The 15,000-nt window shown below is 44.9% G+C and overlaps 1 protein-coding gene across 1 annotated transcript in view; it reads right to left on the bottom strand.

Annotated features, from left to right (window-relative positions):
- XPR1 (xenotropic and polytropic retrovirus receptor 1) overlaps nucleotides 1-15,000 on the bottom strand; it is a 197,945-nt gene that overhangs the window by 22,055 nt on the left and 160,890 nt on the right. Inside the window, exons 3-8 of the mRNA XM_075320592.1 lie at nucleotides 10,473-10,574; nucleotides 9,839-10,062; nucleotides 7,621-7,770; nucleotides 2,263-2,346; nucleotides 177-258; nucleotides 1-78 (exon numbers count right to left, since the gene is read on the bottom strand). The exon at nucleotides 1-78 is cut by the window's left edge and continues 110 nt beyond it. Coding sequence (XP_075176707.1) covers nucleotides 1-78; nucleotides 177-258; nucleotides 2,263-2,346; nucleotides 7,621-7,770; nucleotides 9,839-10,062; nucleotides 10,473-10,574 — 720 coding nt within the window. The remainder of the gene's footprint in view (nucleotides 79-176; nucleotides 259-2,262; nucleotides 2,347-7,620; nucleotides 7,771-9,838; nucleotides 10,063-10,472; nucleotides 10,575-15,000) is intronic.

Below are 15,000 nucleotides of genomic sequence, written 5' to 3'. Positions count from 1 at the left end.
GGAACTCGACCAGCAGAAAGCCGCCCCTGTAAATCCTCACCAGCGGCCAAATCTCATTGATTTCATAAGTTGTATAACCTGGAAGAAGAGGTAGAAAAAAAGGAGTTTACAATCTGGAAATCCCCAATATCCAGCACACACTGTATATAGTATCCATATGGAGTAAAGGCACTTACCTGTATAGACAACTGCACAGTTCAGGACAATAAATATACCACAGTACAGTCCCACTCTGAATGTGGTCCAGGCCGGGGCGGGCTGCGGAGAGAGGAGGCTAATCAGTGCTCACACAAGGAAACGGGAGGAAGGAAGAAGCCACAACCTTAAAGGGGCATTCCCAGCTACAAGATCCTATCCCAATATGTAATAGGTGTAATAATAATAGCAAATACCTCCAAAAAGAAGTGTAGTGCAGTTCTCCTGATTCACTGTCGTTACCTCATGTGCAGGACATTAGGTACGCATAGTTAAGACCACACATATAGTCACAGCCAGACAGCTGCTAGTGGTCATAACTATGGATACCTAAGGTCCTGCAATGCCCTGCACATGAGGTAAGTGACAGTGATTCAGAAGAACTAGATTACATTTCTAATTATTACGCCTACTACATATTGTGATAGGAACTTGGAGATGGGAATACCCCTTTAATTCCCCAACACTTTCTGTACCCCAGATGCGCTCCTCCATATGGTATTTTTTACATATGTTATTGTTGTCTGTATTATGGAATGATGTGTAATAAAGTATAGAATGAAAAAAAATTGTATAATATATACACACACACATATATACTGTGTATTTATATTATATTTATTACACACACACAAACATCTGTGGTAGATAGATTGTAAACAGTCACTATCTATTAATATTAAATATAGCCTAATATTTAACCAAAACAGTATAAATTACTCGGAATCTTTAATATCCTCTCTTCTTTTCTGCTATTCCAGATTTATCAAATTTTACAACTAACAATAAATCTGCGGATGTCGTACTTCGGGCCAATACATGTAGTATAGATTATTTTGCCAGCAGAGCCTGGTGCACACATTGGTTTAGGAGTTATTTTTCTGGTCCGCGGCTCGGTGTTGGGTTAGAAGTGGATCCATGTTGATGCCACATTGCTGGGTAATGCTGGCTTCACACGTGAGGCTTTTTTGCACACTTCTAAGTGTTTGTTTTTTAAATGTGTAAAATATTTCACTTTTAAAATTACAAAACTTTGAGGTAGAAATAACCTTGAAGAAAAAAAAAATCTTTGTTGCACGTAGTGACCAATATGCAGCTTTTTGTATTGACTGCTCTGGGACTGATTAATGTGGGCAGTGAGGACATTTCTGAGTAGCTCCTGACTATCTGGCAGGCGTGTATATATTATATATATATATATATATATATATATATATATATATATATATATATATATATATATATATATATATATATATATATATATATATATATTTTCACATACCCCTGTGCCGGGCTGCAATGAGTGACAGCCATGCTTATTTTCCTCATGTGTATAAGTATGGTATCATTTTGGTGAATGTACATTTTATGGCTCATGCGGGCCTGTGCCTGGTGAGAGTCCGGGGTATTGTCAGCGGCCGGCTCCTGTCACCTACCTGCTGCTGATTTACAGCTTTCCCCCATTGCTGTGCATTAGGAGATCTGTGAATCACGAGGGCAGAGGAAAGCCGACCCCAGGCTCACATCACAATGCAAGAACGGCCGAATGACACCATATTTATGTATAACAGACTGCGGGGGTGATTTACAAGCAAGAATTGCCAGAATTCTGGCTCAAAAACGGACGTACATCCCATGTGCCAAATCTGTGTCTTTTACACTCTTTACAGCTTACTGGACTAATCTAAAAAGTGTTTCCAAGGAAATATTGTAAAATATCCGATTATTTTGTTACAAAATGTTGACACAAAAAAAAAGAAAGACAAAAAAGAATATTCAAGTAAAATGTGTGAGATGTGCGCACGGAGCGGGACGACACGGTCTATATTTACAGACGTATTAATAAATCAGTCCCAGTGCTCACACCGGGGGTCGTGTCCGTCCTTAATGCTCTCAGTAAGGGACGCATGGAAGCTAAAAAAAAATCTATTTATACAGGAAAATAATAAAAAAAGAAAGTGCTCCTTTGTATTCTGCTACCCATCTCCTTAACCTCCCTATTGCAGTATACTGTATACATGGGAGAATATGCGGAGGCAGACGTCCTGTACCAAGGTCACTCACTTGTGCGGCTCCTAATGGTGGGACGCGCAGACGTTTCATAGCCTTCTGTCGATCTCCATCTTCCAGCTCGTTGGTCACTACAGCCTGAGAACAGAAACAAATAAAATTAAAAATACTAAAAGTAAAAAAATTAAATAAAAAATATATATATTATAATAATTATAATAAAATAGTAAAATAATAATAGTAAAATAAATAATAGTAAAATACTAATAGTAGTAAAATACTAATAATAGTAGTAAAAATATTATTATTATTATTATTAATGCCAGTGGCTACATTCACAACCTGTCAGATCACCACTGTTTGACCGCAGAACAAAGGCTTGTAGTTTAGCAGCTTTCTGTCCATGCCCGGCGTGTAATGCTGCTCTGTATGGAGCGCTCCACAGCCATAGCACATCACAGAAAGCTGCCCGAGGCCTCCCCGGAGCTTTGATTTCACACAGCGGTTATTCATGTAGAATTCATGAAGCAGTGAAATAATGCCATGCTTTATTGCAAGGAGTATAAATAAGTTTTGCTCCTTGATGCAATTATTAGCCGGGGTACAGTGTCCAAAGGAATCCCCATCCTCCAGCACACAATACATATTTTTTTTTTTTTAAATCAAATCTTTTTTTTATTAAATTATTAGGGATCGATAGAGAGTATTTTACTTTTCATATAACTGATAACAATAAACAGATAAACACGTGTGATTTATAAATCAGGTTCTTTCTCTGCATGTATGTAAATATAATAGAGTTCTCAAATCATAATTATATTATATAGCTTGAGCCTACAAACCTCGTGGCTCTACAAATAAACAAAACTTAAATTATGCAATAATGCCTCAGACTAACAGGAGCGCCTCCTCCATCAGCCGTGTGGCTCCACATCATATTGCTATACTCTCCTCCATCAGCCGTGTCGCTCCACATCATATTGCTATACTCTCCTCCATCAGCCGTGTCGCTCCACATCATATTGCTATACTCTCCTCCATCAGCCGTGTGGCTCCACATCATATTGCTATACTCTCCTCCATCAGCCGTGTCGCTCCACATCATATTGCTATACTCTCCTCCATCAGCCGTGTCGCTCCACATCATATTGCTATACTCTCCTCCATCAGCCGTGTGGCTCCACATCGTATTGCTATACTCTCCTCCATCAGCCGTGTCGCTGCACATCATATTGCTATACTCTCCTCCATCAGCCGTGTGGCTCCACATCATATTGCTATACTCTCCTCCATCAGCCGTGTGGCTCCACATCATATTGCTATACTCTCCTCCATCAGCCGTGTGGCTCCACATCATATTGCTATACTCTCCTCCATCAGCCGCGTCGCTGCACATCATATTGCTATACTCTCCTCCATCAGCCGTGTCGCTGCACATCATATTGCTATACTCTCCTCCATCAGCCGTGTGGCTCCACATCATATTGCTATACTCTCCTCCATCAGCCGTGTGGCTCCACATCATATTGCTATACTCTCCTCCATCAGCCGTGTCGCTGCACATCATATTGCTATACTCTCCTCCATCAGCCGTGCCGCTCCACATCATATTGCTATACTCTCCTCCATCAGCCGTGTGGCTCCACATCATATTGCTATACTCTCCTCCATCAGCCGTGTGGCTCCACATGATATTGCTATACTCTCCTCCATCAGCCGTGTGGCTCCACATCATATTGCTATACTCTCCTCCATCAGCCGTGTGGCTCCACATCATATTGCTATACTCTCCTCCATCAGCCGTGTGGCTCCACATCATATTGCTATACTCTCCTCCATCAGCCGTGTGGCTCCACATCATATTGCTATACTCTCCTCCATCAGCCGTGTGGCTCCACATCATATTGCTATACTCTCCTCCATCAGCCGTGTCGCTCCACATCATATTGCTATACTCTCCTCCATCAGCCGTGTCGCTGCACATCATATTGCTATACTCTCCTCCATCAGCCGTGTCGCTGCACATCATATTGCTATACTCTCCTCCATCAGCCGTGTGGCTCCACATCATATTGCTATACTCTCCTCCATCAGCCGTGTCGCTGCACATCATATTGCTATACTCTCCCGCCCCTCCCTCCCCGTGCAGTCATCCATGAAACCGTTCCAGTCCTCTCTCACCTCTTCATTCAAAGTCCATTTCGCCACAGAAAAGACTAGTTTTAATTCCCTTCCTCACACACGCCATCACTGCAGGCACACCAGTAACCGGTCCAGCATTGCATCCCGAACCAGTGCGCTAGAGGGGAGGCCCGGCAACTCCATCCATGGCCGCCAAATGTTGTAAAACTTTTTCAATGTTTTTCTTTTTAAATAAACCCCCCTTTCCAATCTTATGACGTTATTTAATTTGTTTTTGAGCTCTGGTAATGTTGGTGGTAGAGGGTCTAACCAGTGATATGCAAGTAGCTTTCCTGCTTGGTACAAGATACGGGCTATTCCCAGGGCTGATGGAGAATCCGGATCCACTTCTCCTTCCCACAGACTCAACAGGCACAGGCGGGGCGACGGTGGTATTGTGATATGATATATTTGATCTATAAGTCCCAGGGTTTGGTTCCAGAAATCACCACATAACATGCATCAAATGGGCATCATCCTGTCCACACCTAACACACTGTGCGTCTGGTCTGAGTCCCATCTTAAATAGTAGACTGGGAGTTTTATATACCCTGTGGATGAGATATATTTGAGACAGCTTTTGGCACTCCGATACCGCCAGTTTAGGAACTTGTTCCAATATATCAGACCACTGGCCTTCCGTCAGGGGACCGACGTCTCGTTCCCATTTGCTTTTAACAATCAATGGATGTGTTTCCAGATGGGCAGGTAGTAATTTTTTATATAATTCCGAAATAAGACCCTTAGAGGACTCAGATGTAAGCAGCCTATGTAATGTTTATGTGTCACTGTTACCGGGTTGGTCCTCCCCTGTCTTTCCAGTGCGTGCCTCAGCTGCAAATACTGATAAAAGAAGACATGCGGAAGGTGAAACTCCGTTCTCAGTTGTTCAAAGCTTTTAAGAGTATTATTTTGTAGTACTTGTGACACTAAATGGATCCCTTTATCCTCCCATCCTCTGAACCCTACTAATTTTTTAATTTCTGGCAAGTCGGGGTTCTGCCACAGTGGCCAGAGCTCTGTAGGTTCGCTTATCCCCAAAAGAGACTTACCCCTGTCCCACACCCGGAATATCATAGCCAGTGTGGGATATCGTGCCCCATTTATCTGTCTTTGTCCCACATCCAACCGGCAACCTGGGTACTTCCATACTGATCCCTCTCTCACTATATCACCACTGGTATCATACCCTCCTTCTTTGCCCCAACCCCTCAGATGTTGCATCTGGGAGGCTATATAGAATATATATGGGTTTGGTACCGCCAGTCCTCCCTCCTCCTTTCCCCGCTGTAGCACTTCCAGTCGAATCAAAGCTTGCTTTTTCTTCCAAATAAGTTCCCGCACAATACATATTTAGGGGTAAGCGTGCATTTACACTGCTCAAATATTGCTAGTAGTATAATCCATTGTAAACAGCAGCCAATCAGCGGATGAACACTCTGACAAATCATCATTCTCAGAAGCACATGTGCTGCCGAGAACAATAACAGTAAGAGAGCACACAATGATCTATTATTACTGATCCTCCTTTGCGCATAGGAAGTTTGGTCGTCCTGTTTAAACAGGCAACTAAATGAACGCTGACAATAGTCTACATAAATGTTTCCCAAACACCAGTCCTCAGGGCCTCCTACAGATCACATTCACAATCTCCTTAGTATTGCACAGGTGAGAGAATATATGGCAATTTCTGATGTCTTCCTAATGATTGCATGATCTGTGCAATGCTACAGAAATCCAGAAAACGTGACCTGCTGGGGGCCGAGGACTGGAGTTTGGGGAACACTGATGTAAATGATTGGTGGTAGTTTCCGGCCAGTGTATACGAGCCCTCAGCAAACCGCCAAGCATTACATCTGATGCCCATACACCCAAATGTAATTAGCCAATCAAATGTAATAGAAGGTCATCATCTTAGAGGGGCGAATATTGAAATATTTGTGTTCGCTATATACATACTGAATACAGAGTATTATTCCAGTATAGAGGGGGGGAGAGGGGAAGGGGGGGGGAGGCAGCACTGCCTATGAATGGCATGCAAAAAATAAAAAGTGTAAAATTCACAAATTCATTCCTGGAGTATTATTCCAGTATTTGTCTTGAATAACAAACCTAATGCAAGTCAATGGGGAACCGGAGCACTTTTCTGGGAAATCTTCGTGCACAATGCTCAGGTCCCCATTGACTTGCATTAGGTTCATTATTCGTGACAAATACTGGAATAGTACTAGGTATGCATAATCCAAACACAGATATTTCACTATTCGCCCATCACTCGTTATCCAATAAATTATTTATCTGTGGAAGAAAGAAGCGCACATAGGGTCTTACCCGGTATGGGATTTCTATAGAAGGTGCTGAAGACACAATCGCCTGATAAAGTTGTGTCACGCAAAACTCCTTTAATGCACATATATTTCAATGGTGGTCAGCAGCAGCGCCGAAGAAAGCAATAAAACAATACAGGTAAAAAGGGAGATGCGAGTTTAATGCTGCACTAGAAACCACAAGGATCCAAGGGTGTATAATGAATTCCTTTTTCTTTATTTCTATAGGTCAACGCGTTTCAAAGACATATCAGTCTTCTTCATCAGGACAGATTTGTTCCTTTTGATTTTGTCCTGATGAAGACTGATATGTCTTTGAAACGCGTTGCCCTATAGAAATAAAGAAAAAGGAATTCATTATACACCCTTGGATCCTTGTGGTTTCTAGCGCAGCATTAAACCCGCATCTCCCTTTTTACCCATATTGTTATCCCATAAATAACATAGCCACAAGGTGGTTAATAAATTTCTGACTGCTGAGGGACAGCTGCCGAGACCCCCACTGATTCAGAGGAAAAGGGTGAGGCGAAGCCCCCGTGTGAATGAAGCATTAATGGAGCAGTGGTTGTATACGCTTACTGATGCTTCATCACACAGGGGACTTTGGACCCCTGTTCTCATAATCAGTGTTGTTCCCAAATATCTGGCCCACATTGACACTTATCACCTGTCCGGTGGATGGGAGATATAGGTTGTTTATGGGACTACTCCGTTAACCCCTTCAGATTTTTAGTGTATGATTTTATATGTTGCTAATTAAAAGGAATTTGTTGCCCTGTGATAAGAGAATATTATTATTAGTATTTACTATGATGCAAAGCTTCAGTGATCAGGATTTCTAAAGAATCACAATACGTTAGGCTTGTTCGGTTGTGAATAAGCTGAATGACTCTTTGGAAGATACCTCGGTCTCGGAAATTAGCTGATTAATCTTCTTGCAGGTGTAAAATGGCGCCACTTCCACGTGAGCCACTCTCCAGTCCGCACCACGGCCGGTGTCCAGGATCTTGTCATGTTTCTTTAGGATTTTGCGGAACCCTGTGAAGTTGAGATTCTAAAAGAAAAGGAAAAATACTAGATTTATATTTAAAATAAACATATAAAATATATTATCCTGTTCCTACAAGTATAGCCTGCAATGTCCAGAGAAGACATATGTAATTTGATGAACCCATGTTTATATATGTATGTATGATATATTATATCAATGTTAAGTGGGTCCCCACTTGTAACACACCGCCCTTCTGTGTTGATTTTAATTCACCCCCTTGTGTATGTCTTTATGTGTTGCGGTCACTAATTGATTGAAATAAATTATTTTTTGTATTTTTGAATATTTCTGGGTATGTCCCTTTATTCAGTGCGCATATTTATACATCCTCTTGACTTAGTCAGTCCCTTTATACAATGTCCAGAGAAGACGCCTTCCCACCTCATCTACGTTTCTGCAGAGCGAAACAGGGGTCAATATGGTAAAACAGCAGACTATGAGTAAGTGATATCATATATTGTATGAAACACAAACACAGGGCCATAGCAGCCCTCTAAGTGCTGAGACATATGGAAACAGAATATATGAAATGTAAACTGCATAATGCTGTATAAAATATGAAGATACTTAGCACAAGAATTAGACAATTCATGTGTGGCCAACACCCGTGCCAAGGTAACCTTTCTTTGATGGGACCCTAATCCTAGTGTCATGCCTCTCCTGGACTACAAGTCTACAAATATATGAGCAGATAGGATCTGACACTAATTAAGACCACCCTGTGGCTGAGTGGGGCAGAGAGCACAGTCTGAATAGGAGGCCGTCTACACCTTCAATCTATACTGCAAAAAAAGCACAAAAAAAAACTGCGTCCCTTGGATTTTGTAGTATATATTGGAGGTGCAGAAAGACCATATATTTGAAAACTTTTAGTCCAGGAGAGGCACGACACTAAAATAGGGTCCCATGAAAGAAGGGTCACCTTGGCGTGGTGGATGGGGACACAAGAATTGGCCAATTCGTGAGTTAAGAATTCCCTGTTGACTCTTTTTGACATAACACATCTGGAGGGAGTGAGCAGTCACACCTCTTGCTTCCTCCAGATGTCCAACTTTTCCCGAAGAAAGGGACAGTCCAGTGGCCACAGGGATTGCGTCACAATGTCACACAAGCCCTGGGAGAGTCAGTACTGACACCCCTGGAAAAGTGCTGGAGGTGAAGATGTGTTTTTATTTAATGGAGGGAGGCATAGGAATTAAGTAGGGAATGTTTGAGTTGTGCATAACCCCTTTAAGTATTTTCTGAAGACATTCCTGCATCAAAAACATCATTTTTGGTAGGGAAAAAAGTTGCATAAAAAAAATGTGCATTTCTGATGTGTTTTCCCCCCATTTATTAGAAAAAAACAATACTGAAAGAATTGACTTGCTGCAGAGTTGAAACTGCTTCTAACCTGCATGGATAAAATAAGCAAAGCATGCAAGAAACGTCAGAAATCTCATTCACTTTGCTGGGAACGGTAAAAGGTTTACAAAATATTCTCAAGGTTCTTATATAGTAACATCAACCAAGTTCAATGGCTGTGATCCTAAACATAAGGACGTAATCCTGCCCGGATGAGCCAACAAAGGGACGTAACTCCACAGTCCATGAACCTTACCAAGTCTTTTCTGTTTCAGTTAGTAGTTCATTATGTCAAGCGGCTAAAGCTAATCCAAGCAGTTCTTTAAAGGGGTTTTCCAGGATATATTATATATACATTATATTTTATATATATATTTCTGCAGTGCCTGCAAATGACACAATGCTAAGTTTGCAATACGCACAGTGTCAGGATTCCCCTCTGTTGCCACCTTTAATGGATGACACATAATCACTGATATACGCTTTGATTACTGGTGATCTACCTGGTAGCGTCTGCTCATGTTTCTCTCAATGGGACATTTAGCAAAGCAGAAAAAATTATTTGTTGCCCGTGGTCGTTAGAATAATGGCCACACGAGCTGGCCAAGGAGGGGATTCCCGATAGTGTGCATAATGCACGCTGTTAGGATCCATAATCTGAAGTCATTTGGGCTGCTATGTTTAACCTGGAAAGGACAAACCTTTAAACTGTTCGGGGATTCTGTACCTGGTAATTCTGCAGTAAGATTAGGCTGAGATAGAACTCGCTGAAAGCCAGCTTCAGGTCCTTAAGGTTTCTGTGCTGGACTCTTTCTTCATGTGAGAGGGTGAAGACGGCCTTCCTCCGCTGCCGGAGGGCCGGTAAGCGGCTGCTTTCCTTCTGTGCATCCAGTGATGACTGCAGTTCATTCTGTAAGGTAGCCGAGCGCCGCTGAGCTTCCGCCAACTTTTCTGGAATCGAAAATAAAAAGGGTAAAAGGGTTTAAAGCGTTGTCATCGGTTCTAAAAATGGTCACCAAAAAGCTGGAATAGCTGATGGAATATAAAAAAAATACGCAATATTAACCAGTTCCTTGCCCCAGAGTGGTCACTGGTGGTGTTAACCAGCCTCTGGAGTAAAGACCCTACACCCACAGGACTGCTGCAGTCAATCATTTGCTGCAGTGGTCAGGCGCTGCAGTGAGTATGGCTAGCTTTTTTTTTTTTTAAATTCCTGATTTTTTTTTTTTTTTTTTTAAGCCCGAGCCCATCTGATATTCGGATTAGCCCCGTCACAGGAATCACGAGGCAGTAATGGTAATTTTTAACAGAAAGGTCTGGATGATGCCATGCGCCGACCATGAATATTTCCGTCCAGTTACCTGAATAAAAGGTGTTGATTTTGGCAAGCTCCTTCTCACACGTCTGGAAGAATTTCTCTTCAAACTTGGCAAAATAACGTTTCACGTTGTCCTCGTCGGTTACTGCAAAACAAAAGGACAGGACTGTGAGAACGAGGTGACCGGAGCAACCACCACAATGGACCACCAGGATTCCCATGAAGATCACCAGGAAATCCAGATGCTTGGAAATCTCGATGGCATGGGCAAGTCTACTTTCCATACGTCTTAAAGGAACCTTTATACCCCTAACTAATGACTTGTCCATCAAGCCTAGGAGTGCTATTGCTGATTAGCTCCTCACCTTGCTGGCGCAGGACGGTGGACACTGCACTTGCCGCTCTTCTGCCTCTCTAAGTCATTGTCTAGGGTCCCCCCAGAGAAGGCGGCGTACACACAGATAAATAGTCAGACCCTCGCAACGTCGTCAGGCCTAGGCCCATGCAATGACAACACTCAGGCAAATTCTCAGACAGGGAAGACCGGAATAACCTGTCCATCAGAGACAGGAGCCTGGCCAGAGATAGGAAGCCAGGCTCAGGAGAGCAGTAAGTGCAGCGCTGGCCCCACTGCACTCAACACTCATTAGTATAAAATGTAAACACTGGATTCCTATAAAACTTAAAAATATATATTTCCAAACACAATGTAAGGATTTAAGCAGCATTAAAGTGCCTTTATTCAGGGGTATGAAACACAGATGACCGGTTCCCTTTAAAGGAGCTGTACAATCTTCATTCTTCAGGACCTCTTAAAGATTACCAGCTCAGCCCAGCGTCATGTCCACGTATTGGAGGAGCGAGGCATATGAAACATGGTCCAGAAAATTAGAGAGTAGTGTGTTGGATCTGGCCAGCATCAGAGCTGCGCTTGCAAGCTGGATAGCAAAGAGCTGGTAAGCGCTCAGTTCTTGCTAAGGAAACTGGCCACGTGACTACAGAGGTGGCTGGTAACAGGCAACAAGCAGCATGCTGTGATATTGAAAAATCCCTCCATTGTTGAGAAAAGAAAGAATTTATAATCACTAAATGGCAAAAATGTTTGTTTCGAAAAGAAATTTGCAATTTTACCCATTTAAGAAGGTGCGTGGTGCGGAGCCTTGTCAAGTAGATCCTAACAAAGCATACGGACAGCGAACACCGGACATCGTATAGAGGGCTCAACAATTACATCCCCCACGTGACTGCGAGACCCAAATATCCAGCCGAGATACAGCCATGAATTACCCCCACTGGGGAGGTCGTGGTCAGAAAAGCCCCATAACTGGTCTTCTATGACACCTACTGCTGTCACCAACATTGTGCCAAGTCTGAAAATTGTAATGTGTCCAGGTATTCAGGGCAAGAAAGTGCAGAATACATCCATAAATAAGCAGGGAAACTGGGCATTCAGGGGACTGGGTACGTGATAGCCAGAATGGGTAACACCCAAACAGCCACACAACTTACACAAGTAGTGGTAGAAAGCTGCAGAAGAAATTAAAAAGGAGGCTTCAATGAACTTTTGGAATTTTTTTTTTTTACAAGCATGAAAAAAACCAAGGCGCGAATAACCTGAGAATATGTAGAGCAGGGTTATATATTGTATATATTGGCCGCACTCACAGAGATCCAATCCTGATACTATGCGGTGTATATAACGCCAGCCTGGAGCGCAGTCAGTGCACAACACACCGCCACCGTCTGCCACATTAGGAAGGCGAAACTCTCACATGCAATGTGCGTATGGTCACAGCAATCACGGTCACAGCGTCCTGCAGGGATGTACTGAGGAAAATCACAGATCTGAACCTAAAATGTACAGGGAGGTGTCCAATAATTATATATATAAAGCTGAATGTGCGTATGGTCACAGCGAACGCCGCGTCCTGCAGGGCTGTACTACAAGAGAATCACAGATCTGAGCCTAAAACTGTACAGGGAGGTGCCCAATAATATATATATCATTTGTTTTTCAATTTGCATGTGTGCCTTTTACAAACTCTCGCTCTGTAATATATTCATATATATTGTTGGGACATTCTCTCTTCAGTTTTAAGGGTAAGATTTGTGTACATAATTATATATATACTAGAAGGTGGCCGGATTCTACGCATCGGGTATTCTAGAATTTACGTATTGTGTAGTTCATGTATGATTTTTGTTATATATATATATATATATATAGATGTTGTTGTGTGTAGTTACCAAGTGTTTGTGTAGGGGCTGTTCATGTTCTGGGTGTTGTCTGGGTGTGACGGGGGGTGAGAGCGGTGTTGTATGTGTGTTGCGTTGTTTGTGGAGCGCTGTGTGTCTGTAGCGTTGTGTGTGTGTTGCGCTGTTTGTGTGTGTGTGTGGTGTGTTTTGGGGGGAGGTATGTTTTGTGCAGTGTGGGTGTTGTGCGGTATGTGCGTATATTTGTGTGTGCCGCGGTGTTTGTGTGTTGGGTGTTGTGTGTGTGGGTGTCTGTGTAGGGCAGTTTGTGGTTCCCAGTGTGTGTGTGTGTGTGTGTGTGTGTGTGTGTGTGTGTGTGTGTGTGTGTGTGTGTGTGTGTGTGTGTGTGTGTGTGTGTGTGTGTGTGGGGGAGGTGCGCACTCCCAAACGTGCTCCATCCCCCATGCAGCGCACTCCCCATCGTGATCCATCCCCCATGCTGCGCACCCCCCATCGTGCTCCATCCGCCATGCTGCGCACTCCCAAACGTGCTCCATCCGCCATGCTGCGCACTCCCAAACGTGCTCCATCCGCCATGCTGCGCACTCCCAAACGTGCTCCATCCCCCATGCTGCGCACCCCCCATCGTGCTCCATCCCCCATGCTGCACCAGCATCAGCCTCTCTCCTCCCAGCATCAGCCTCTCTCCTCCCAGCATCAGCCTCTCTGTCCCCAGCATCAGCCTCTCTGTCCCCAGCATCAGCCTCTCTGTCCCCAGCATCAGCCTCTCTGTCCCCAGCATCAGCCTCTCTGTCCCCAGCATCAGCCTCTCTGTCCCCAGCATCAGCCTCTCTGTCCCCAGCATCAGCCTCTCTGTCCCCAGCATCAGCCTCTCTGTCCCCAGCATCAGCCTCTCTGTCCCCAGCATCAGCCTCTCTGTCCCCAGCATCAGCCTCTCTGTCCCCAGCATTAGCCTCTCTGTCCCCAGCATCAGCCTCTCTGTCCCCAGCATCAGCCTCTCTGTCCCCAGCATCAGCCTCTCTGTCCCCAGCATCAGCCTCTCTCCTCCCAGCATCAGCCTTTTCTGCCCCAGCATCAGCCTTTTCTGTCCCCAGCATCAGCCTCTGTCCCCAGCATCAGCCTCTCTGTCCCCAGCATCAGCCTCTCTCATCCCAGCATCAGCCTCTCTGTCCCCAGCATCAGCCTCTCTCCTCCCAGCATCAGCCTTTTCTGCCCCAGCATCAGCCTTTTCTGTCCCCAGCATCAGCCTCTCTCCTCCCAGCATCAGCCTCTCTCCTCCCAGCATCAGCCTCTCTCCTCCCAGCATCAGCCTCTCTCCTCCCAGCATCAGCCTCTCTCCTCCCAGCCTCCCCCAGCCTCAGCCTCCCCCAGCATCAGCCTCTCTCTTCCCAGCATCAGCCTCTCTCTTCCCAGCATCAGCCTTTTCAGTCCCCAGCATCAGCCTCTCTCCTCCCAGCCTCCCCCAGCATCAGCCTCTCTTCTCTCAGCCTCCCCATCCCAGCCTTCCCCAGGATCAGCCTCTCTCCTCCCAGCCTCCTCCAGCACGCCGTGCTCCTCTGCCGACACTCACAGATCCGATCGCATACACTCACACACACACACACACACACACACGATCGCATACACTCACACACACCCGATCGCACACACACACACACACACACACACACCCGATCGCATACACACACACACATTGACGATATTGCACATACGCGCTCACACTCACAACATCCGGAGATACCACATGCTTCCGGCCATGTGATCCTCCGGCAGGTCCTGGAAGCTCACAGCACAGTATCGCCGCCGAGAAGCAAGCGATATCCCAGGATGTTGTGAGTGTGTGGATGCGATGTGATGTGTGTGTGAGAGTGAGTGTGATCTGATGTGTGTGTGTGTGTATGTGTGCTGTTATGTGTGTGCGTGTGTGTATGTTCCGCCGCTGCAGGACCTTGATGTGTGGATGCGATGTGATGTGTGTGTGAGGTGTGTGTGAGAGTGAGTGTGATCTGATGTGTGTGTGTGTGCTGTTATGTGTGTGCTGTTATGTGTGTGCGTGTGTGTATTTTCCGCCGCTGCAGGACCTTGATGCGCTGGTAACTATGCTACCATGGTTACCAGCGTATCTAGTCCCCCGCTCGCACGGGAGCCCACACCAGCATACGCCGGCCAGCCCCAGCACTGCGAGGGTATGTGTCGGCTGGTTTGGCGGCGTACGCTGATGTGGGCTCCCGGGGGTACAGTACTCACCTGGTAGTCGTGGCTCCGTGACCGTGTTGGTTTGGGGAATGCGTGGGGGAGGGGGCCAGAGCAAACGTGCATTGCGTGAGGGGGCGGGGCGTGGCCGAGTTGCCAATGCC

The sequence above is a fragment of the Anomaloglossus baeobatrachus genome, chromosome 8 (genome assembly GCF_048569485.1).
Source record: "Anomaloglossus baeobatrachus isolate aAnoBae1 chromosome 8, aAnoBae1.hap1, whole genome shotgun sequence".
Taxonomy (NCBI): Eukaryota; Metazoa; Chordata; class Amphibia; order Anura; family Aromobatidae; genus Anomaloglossus; species Anomaloglossus baeobatrachus.
Note: the sequence above shows the minus strand (reverse complement) of the source record. Positions and strands in the feature narration are given on the sequence as shown.